This window comes from Fukomys damarensis, unplaced genomic scaffold (assembly GCF_012274545.1).
Source record: "Fukomys damarensis isolate Sample0158 unplaced genomic scaffold, DMR_v1.0_HiC HiC_scaffold_5, whole genome shotgun sequence".
NCBI lineage: Eukaryota > Metazoa > Chordata > Mammalia > Rodentia > Bathyergidae > Fukomys > Fukomys damarensis.
Window position 1 is genome coordinate 17,232,520 of NW_022900917.1, and position 8,594 is coordinate 17,241,113.

The 8,594-nt window shown below is 54.6% G+C and overlaps 1 protein-coding gene across 3 annotated transcripts in view; it reads right to left on the reverse strand.

Moving 5' to 3' along the window:
* Nucleotides 1-8,594, reverse strand: part of Matn2 (matrilin 2) — a 114,217-nt gene that overhangs the window by 20,792 nt on the left and 84,831 nt on the right. For all 3 annotated transcript variants that reach the window (XM_033760006.1, XM_010619576.3, XM_010619575.3), the window contains 3 exons: nt 7,736-7,858; nt 5,058-5,180; nt 4,712-4,834 (listed from right to left, as the gene is read on the reverse strand). In XM_033760006.1, the coding sequence (XP_033615897.1) occupies nt 4,712-4,834; nt 5,058-5,180; nt 7,736-7,858 (369 nt within the window). The remainder of the gene's footprint in view (nt 1-4,711; nt 4,835-5,057; nt 5,181-7,735; nt 7,859-8,594) is intronic.

Genomic DNA, 8,594 nt, shown 5'->3' on the forward strand with positions numbered 1-8,594 from the left:
GTTTCTTTGTTTTGTTTTGTTTTGTTGGTTTTTTGAGACAGGGTCTCACTATGTAGTTGAGACTAGAACTCACTGTGTAGCCCAGGCTGGTCTCAAACTCACAGCGATCCTCCTGCTTCAGCCTCCCAAGTGCTGGGATTACAGGTGTGAGCCACCACACCCCGCTTGAAATGTACTTTTGAGGGGCATCTTGCACTGAGCAAGAAATCTGAAGCCTGGGACCTGGGCTGTAGTCCTGGCTCTGCCACTGACCCCCAGGGTAGCTAGGCGTGTCTGTGCTTGTTTCCCACAAGAGCAAGAAAAGCTTTGAACTGCTCCTTCTGTTCCACAAGTGGCCTTCCCTTCCCTCACTCCCTGCTACTCACTGAACAGTGTCCCCAGGCCCCAAATTCCTACACTGATGCTCTAACCCCATGTATGGCACTTGGTGGTGATCAGGCCGAGCTGTGGTCATGAGGCTGGAACCCTGACCCAACACAATTAGTGCCCTTATGAGGGACCCCAGGGGCTCACTCCCTGTCCTTTGCGCTCTTGACCCCACCCCTCTTCCCTGCTATGTGAGGACACAGCCAGAGGTGCTGGCTGTCTGCAAGCTAGGAGCAAAGGCCTCACTAGAACCTGACATCCTGATCCGGCACCCGATCTCAGACTTCCAGCCTCCAGGACTGAGGAACAGATTTCTGAGGTTAGAGACCAACACCCAACTATGGTATTTTGTCATGGCAGCCCAAGTAGGACCAAAACACTCTGCCAAGCCTGCTCAGGGCGGCTTTAGCCTAGGAGGCCAAGCCAGGGCCTCAGGCCTGCACAGGCCTTTGCAGATCTATCGGCCCATGGTAGCTGGACTGGGAGCGTGGCCAACTGGATCCCAGGAGCGCTGAGGTTTGTGACTCAGCCCTGTCAGCGTCCTCCAGGGCCCTGAAAGGAGGGAGGGACTCCCCGAGGACAGCCCTTGCACTCCTGGGCCAGGTGGTGTGTCCCCAGGGCTCCTCCAAGGACAGCTGGGGTGGGGGTCTCTAGGCAGCAAGGCCGGGAGCTCCCTTAGGCTGCTCTTCTATGTGGAAGTGGAGGGTAGGGAGGGAAGACCCTGACGAGACCCTAACAGGGGCTGGCTGACATTGCTCTACAGGGTCACAAAGCTCTGACCGATGCCTCTCCCTCTGCCACACAGCGACCCTGAGAAACGGAGCAGTGACTGTTCCCAGTTTACAGATGAGCAACTGGACCCAAAGAGGGCCCAGTTCCTCACCCACAGGAGAAGCCACAGGTTTACATCTGGTCTCTGGTCTCCTAGTTCCATGCTCGTTATACTTTGCAAGGCCACGTCCCATACCTGTGTAGAGAACCACAAGGTGAGGCCAGGTTGGACAGCAGGCAGAGGGGCCCCAGGTGAGTCTGGGGTGACAGGAGGACACTGGCACCCAGTAGGTGGCAAGGGAGCAAGTTCCCCAGAGACAGCACTGGACATGGGCTGGGTTTCTGCAGGCAGCTTGGGTGGGGAGGCTGTCCTAAGTGGCCGCAGGACAAGCTGAAGGCCCAAGCCCTGTTCAGAGAAGAAAGGCCTCTCCACAGTGGCTGGAGCACAGGAAGCTTCAGGAAAGACCTGGGACTGGGATGCAGAGAAGAGGAGGAGGGAGTTCTCCCACACGGCCGAAGTGAGGGGTACGAGTGGAAATAAATTCTGGGAGATGGTAGGGAGCCACTGAAAGTTAGAGAGCAGGGAGTGGACCCTGGGCCAGGGCCAGAGGATCAAAAGACACCTGGTCTCCATCCATTTCCTCTTCTACTCTTCTCCCTCTATTAAGCATCTCTCATGGGCTGGGCTAGGAACTCTGGCTCTAGATGAGACTCGACCTCTGACTTCTGATCTTCAGAAGCCCATAGGCCAGTGGACTAGGATCTCTTGTACAACGTCCATCTCACCTCAAGGAAACTTGTAGTGGTGAGAGAGTCTGCCCACTGCTCTTTCCAGCCCAGCTGGCTGTGTAACCAGCGTGTGAGGGTTGGGGGTAAGGAGGAAAGGAGGCCAAGCTTCACAGCAGAGCCCACAGAGCCCCAGGTGCCTGAGAGGCATCAAGATCACAGTGTCAGCTTCGTCCCAAAGCCTCAGGAACTAGGGTCTCAGCTCTGTCCTTCAGAGCACTTCCCAGAAGGCGAGTTAAGATCTCTTCAGACCACAGATCTAAGTGGAGGCTGCCTTTATAAAGGCCAAGGACATTCTTATGACAGTCACGTCAGCCGGCTCTGTGTCATCCAGCGTAGGGCTGGGAAACTTAAATGCCAAATACAGTTAGCTATGGCTGCACTGAAAACAAAGCCCACTATTACGGAACCTGGCCACTAGACTGAATCATCCAGAACAGACAGAAAGTCTTCAATTAACCCTGGTGGAGAAATGTGGCCCTCATGTTCTGTTCCCCAGGGTAATTCCAACCTGAGTGATTATCTCCCAAGTTCTCATATCAACCCAACCATACAGAAATATCAAAATTCACTTTTTTGGGGGGTACTGGGGATCGAACTCGGGACTTTGCGCTTGTGAGGCAGGCGGTGGCACCACTGAGCCAAATGCCCGGCCCTCATAATTCACTTCTAATTGCACCTTGGGGCCTTTCCTCACATGAGTGATGTCATGGTGCCATTAGTGACAAACACACTTTAAACGAGACAATGGGCAGCGTTGCAAAGTGGTGAAGGCCTCACTCAGATGACAGGGGCAGGAAAGCGAAGGAAGGGGCCACACGTGTTTGGAACAGTCTGTTAGAATGTTTAGAAGTCCTGCAACCATCTTATGTTTCCGATTTTCACAGGAAAGAGAAGGACAAAGGAAGGGCAGGACTTGTCAAAGATGCTGTAGGATGAAGCCCTCAAATCCTTTTGCATCTGCTTTGGCAGGCAGGCAAGCACAGAGCGCTCTGGCACACCCACCCTCTTCTTGCCCTCGGGGCCCAGGTCTCCCCAAGCTGGCTGGGGCAGTAGTGTGGGAGGCAGCTGGGCAGGGATCCACCAGCGAGCCCTGACATGGGTACGCCGTTCGCTGAGACCCTAGAGTCCAGCCCAGAACAGGAAGGGTCTCCTCCCAGACGGCACTGTTGCACGGACACACCCTAGGGGCTGTCACTTGTCTGCCCAAGTGCACGGATGGCACTCCAGGTGGACAGAAGAGGCTGTGGCCACATCTTTGCAAGTGGTCAAGGACCGGGGCCCTGCAAAAGGAAAGACCAGCAGGACAGGGAAGGTGACATCTGGTCCTTTCCCTCCATTTCTGATCCCTTCTCTCAGAGTGACTATTTCTCCATTCTTTATGTTTTTGTTGTTGCTGCTGTTGTTATGCTCTTTTTGAGACAGGGTCTCACTCTGTAATTCATACTGGCCTTGAATTCACTGCCTAGTCCAGGTGGGCCTCAACGTTGCAGCAGTCCTCCTGCCTCAGCCTCTGGAGTGCTGGGATTACAGATGTGCACCACTCTGCCCAGCTCAATTCTTTTATCCTGGGCTACTTGGAAACCGGCATGCAAGACAACAAACACAGCAGAGTTCTTGAGTGAAAGAGAAAAGAGAAACCCTCTGTTTGTTTGTTTTTAATGGAGACAGGAGTTAGGATCAGCTATAAGGAAACATATCCAGCAGTGTCACTACCAAGCTGGGTGTGCTCAGACAGACAGCAGGGATCAGGGAGCAGGCTCCAGATTTCCCAGGACAGCTCCTCCTCGCAGGAGTCTTGAGTGAGTACCCTCACTTAATAGCAGGCAACCTCGGTCTCAATCAGAGCGGCAGTTTCCTCATCTGTGACAGCACTGGTCCCAGCACAGTGCCCAGCATGCAGCCAGGGAGGGGTACATTACTATGCATGAGCAGGCTGCTGGCGGAGAGCACGGCTCTCTATTGCTATATAACTGAAAACAATCTGGGCGTGGTGGTGCACAACTGTAATGCCAGCACTTGGAAGCTGAGGCAGGAGGGTGGCTTCCAGTTCAAGGCTGACCTGGGCTACACAGTGAGTTCCAGGCCAGTTTGAACTACATAGTAAGAACCTGTTTCAAAAAAAAACTAAAACAACCCAATCCAAACCAAAAACAACCCACACTGAATTGGGCATACTGGCTGATTTAGAAAGAACAGAGGCTCAGAAGCCCCCAGCTCTGGAGACCGGTAGGCCTGAGAGCAGCACCAGGCAGGGCTTCATTTGCCTTTGTCTTGTCCTGGAAAAGCACACAGCAGGAGTGTGTGCCAGGGGAGGGGACACAGGGAACAGGCTCCCCTGTGGATGACCTGTTCTCCCCATCACCTAACTTCCCCCGAGAAGTAACCCACTCCCCGGAGAAAGCACTCCTCCCTCTGCATGGCCTCATCGCCTCTGAAGCGCTTCTCTCTCAAAACTGCCACGAGGGGAAAGCAAATTTGAACATGGCTTCTGGCGGGGACAAACCCCACTGGAAGCAGAGCAGCACGCAAAGATCCAGGGCTGTGTCCAGTTCCACAGCTGCAGTGAGGAAACAGCCGAGGCTATTTCCAGACAGCGGGGTGGGGGCGGAAGGGAGGCAGCCCTCAGGGTTCAGATGGCTAAGAGAAGAGTCACACACATCCCCACCAACCAGGCCCAGCCCAGACAGGACACCAGGCACAGGCACATGTGGCCGCACAGCCACGACACAGACGCAGCCACGGAATGCCCACGCTCGCCCCAGGACCTCGAACACGACGGACTCACTTGCACAGGTCTTCCCATCACCACGGAGCACGCGGCCCTCGGGACACTGACAGGCGAAGGACCTGTCCGTGTTGACGCAAGCGTATTCACAGCCGTGGTCGCTCAGCAGGCAGTAATCTGCCCCTGCAAAGCCAAGACCCAGGTGAGGTCCCTGGGGCCCTGTCAGTGAGGCCGGGGGGCCTCATCATGCTCGTCACCCCCGGGGCATGCAGTCCCTGGCCAAGTGCCCACGACCCCCTGTAGCAGAGGAAAGGGCCACCACGCCCAAGCTGCCACTCTGCAGGGGCAGCACGTTCCAGTCCCATGGCAAACCCTTCCCGACCAGAGAGGGGTGGAGGGGACTCACTGGAGCAGGTTTTGAGGTCCTCATTGATGAGGAAGCCTTCCGAGCACTGGCAGACGAAGGACTCCTCCGTGTTCAGGCACAGCTGCTCACAGCCGTGGTCCTCCTGTGCGCAGTGGTCCACCCCTGTGAGGGTCACACGTGTAAACCTAAGAGGTGAGGCGGTGATGCCCTCCCAGCCAAGGGCACTGGAAAGGGAAACCTGCTTAGAAGGGAACGTGCCATTCTACGCCATGCCACGGGCCTCTCTGGGGAACCAGACTTGCTTGTGTCTCTTCCCGTCTCTCTGAACCCAGCCTTGGCATGAGAATCTGGTGCTTGGCGTTGAGAGACGCTGAGAGCAGGTGCAATTTGCATATTGCAGAGCATGGTGCTTACGAACAGAGGTTCCTGGTCTAAACCCCACCTCCGCCACATCCCACTGTGGACAGACAGTTGCTTGGCCTCTCTGTGGCCTTCTCATCATCTCCTGACCTGAGCACGGGGAAGGTGATGGCTGCTTTCTGACAGGAGTGTGGTGAGAATCAGAGGCGATAACACATAGAAAGCAAGTCTTCAGAACAGTAGCTGGCATGCAGCAACCACTTCATGGATGCTTATAATTATTAGCAAGTAGTACTGAGGAAGGATCCATTGTATGTTTTCATTTCTGTTTGAAAATTTAAGAATCTGATTTCTCTTTAATCCTCATAATTGGGACACCCAGATTCAGAAAACAAACCAAAGGCCAGGCCTGCCTGTGTGGCCCGTCCTGGCACTCCAACTCCCCACAGCTGGGCCCTGGGCAGTGAGGGCTGAAGGCCAGTGAATGCACAGCTGTGGCCGACGGCTCCCACAGACAGCCCACAGGCAGCCTCAGACTTTCTGGACGGAGAAAGTACACCCCAGAGACTGGACAGACACGGACGGCCTTGTGAAAGGCCACCAAGTGAGTTCTTCACTCCTGTGGGACCTGGGCCCTGTCCTTCTAGAACCTTCTCGCATGGAGAAATACCACAAAATACCACAAACACAGAATCTCAGGAGCTGCCTGCTCCCGTTCACACCCTGGTTCCATCGTTTACCAGGAAAGTGACACTTTTCTTGTTTCCTCCCCTTTAAAAAGGATGATTGCAGGTGGCTCACAGGGCTGTTGAAAGGATTGGTGTGTAGGAAGTACTCACCACACCTCCTGCAGTGAGTGCCTCCTAAGACTTTGCTGTCATTGTGGCCTGGGGTGCCCATATGCCTCCCAGGAAGCAGAAGACCTCAGCTTTCTCTGGGGACTTCTAGTCTGAAGCAGCTTAGGTTAGACTTTTTTACAGTGGACCAGATAGATCCCAGAGAGAATGGAGGGTCTCCATGTCTTCCAGCCCAACTCTGAGCCCATCCAGGCAGGCCCCCAGGGCATGCTGGGAGAAAGGCTGACAGGCTTGGCCCCCAATAGCCTAGATGGCCCAGCCAAATCATGCTCAGCCTGTCCCAGTACCAGCGGCTAGTGGACACCATACTCCTGGAAAAAGGCAGGACTGGCAGGGATCCATCATGACCAGGAGTTCTCCCTCCTTGCTGAATGTAAGAGCCCCTGCTCTCCACTGGCTAATGCACAGCACAGCCCAGATGTTACACGAGCTTCCTCATTTGAAAGCCTCTGGCTCTGGGATCTGCCTTCAGAAAGCCTGGTCAAGGCAATTATGTTCCTTCTGCAGGCTGAAGGGGAGTGGGTTTTCCTGAGAATGGCACTAGACTTCGTGCTCCAGCTGTGACACTGCCCCCCTTCCCCCAGCAATTTAGGGTTCACATACTCAACAGCTGCACTGTTCTCCTTCTCAATCCATCTCTGTCTCCAGCGCTGGAGCAGATGTGTGCTTGCTGGTGAAAAGCCACACAAAGGGCCTCTTCTCTGTGGGCCATGTCACCAAGCCCCAGCGCCCAAAGTAACAGGGTCACAGGGATCCGGCACAGCGTCTGTGTGCTCCCACCCTGCTGGCCTGGGCCATGGAGCCTGTGCCTCATAAAACACGACAGCACTGGCCAGCTGGCAGGGCCTGCGAGTTCCCATGTGTTTACATCACTGATGGGCTTTGTGGTGGCTCTGACACAAGGATATGAGTAAAAAAGCCTTCACAAAACGCTGTGTTTCTCCTCTCTGCCCTCAGATCAGCCCAGGAGCTGCTGCTTCAGTGGTCTAACCCTCCCAGCCTCTTGTTCCAACCTGGGGCCAGACACCGGTCCCTTCCATCAGCCCCACAGTGTGAGCTGTTATCCTTGGTGGGATGTTTACCTTGCACTAGGCCCGAGGCTAAGGGATTGGAATAGTCCCAGTTACTAGCCATAACCACCATGAAGATCAAGCCTAGTATGGGCTTCACTTTTTTTTTAATAGATAGGAAATCGAAGCTTAAAGAAGTTAAATAACTCACTCAAGGTCTCTAGAGCAGAATGCAGCTTAGTCCATGCTTCTAACAGCAAAGATTAATAAGACTAATATTTATTGAAGGCCATGCCTAACAATACTGTGTAAATATCTTTAATGTATGGATTCTTTTAATGCTCACAACCCAACCTATGAAGCAGGTAGTCCTAATAGTACCATTTGTAGGTGGTGAAACTAAAGCAGACCCACAGGAATGTGGGAGCTCCAGAATGGCTCAGTGGTGAACCTGCATCCATCTACACCCACACCCCTGGGGTGCACTCACGGCTGCAGGTCCTGCCATTGGGGTCCAGGGTGTAGCCCCGGCGGCAGTGGCAGTAGTAGCCCTCTTCAGTGTTGACACATTCGTGCTCACAGCCCGGTTTGTTCAGCGCACAGTAGTTGATTCCTGCAAGGAGAAAGGACAGAGCCTCCTTCAGACTTGGGCTTCTCCAGGGCTGAAAGGCAGCCTCGGGGATCCCAGGGGCCCTGTGGACAGCTGCTGCCACTTGCTGCCCAGGCAAGCCAGGAACTGAACATTCACTCATTTGCCAACCAAGGGCCAGGCCTAGAGGCAGCTGTGGGGATGGGATAGGGTCTGTGCTCTGTGGGAGGCAGCCAAGGGAACGGGGTCCTCAGACAACACAGAGGCAGGCCCCACTGAGTCCAGGGATCAGGTGCCTTCCTCAAAGAGGTGATAGTCAACTGGAGGCCTTAAGAAAGAGAAGAGGAAGCGCCGGGAAGGTAGGCCGGCCCCAATCCACCGCGGGAAGGAGAACCACGCCTGCTCCCGACCCAGCAGCCATCGCTCAAGTGCCAGGAAGGTAGCCACGTGGGCACCCCTGAACCCCCATAAGCCCCCACCCCGCACTCTCAGACCTCCTGACTGTGCAAGGCTTTGGACCCACTCTGCAAAGACAGAGGTGGTCACCAAGGGTATTTTTCTGAGTTCCCAACTTTGAACATCTTTAAAGAAAGGGCGGGGGAAACCTGTAATAGAATGTTGCGGAGTTCAACCATTCAGAAGGATGGGGAACTCAATCTGGGCCTTGCAGCCCGAGGTCAGTCAGCGTCATGGGGTTCAGCAATCAGCTAACTGAGATCAGGGGTCTTCCATCCTCGCTCTGTCTGAGCCATTAAATGGT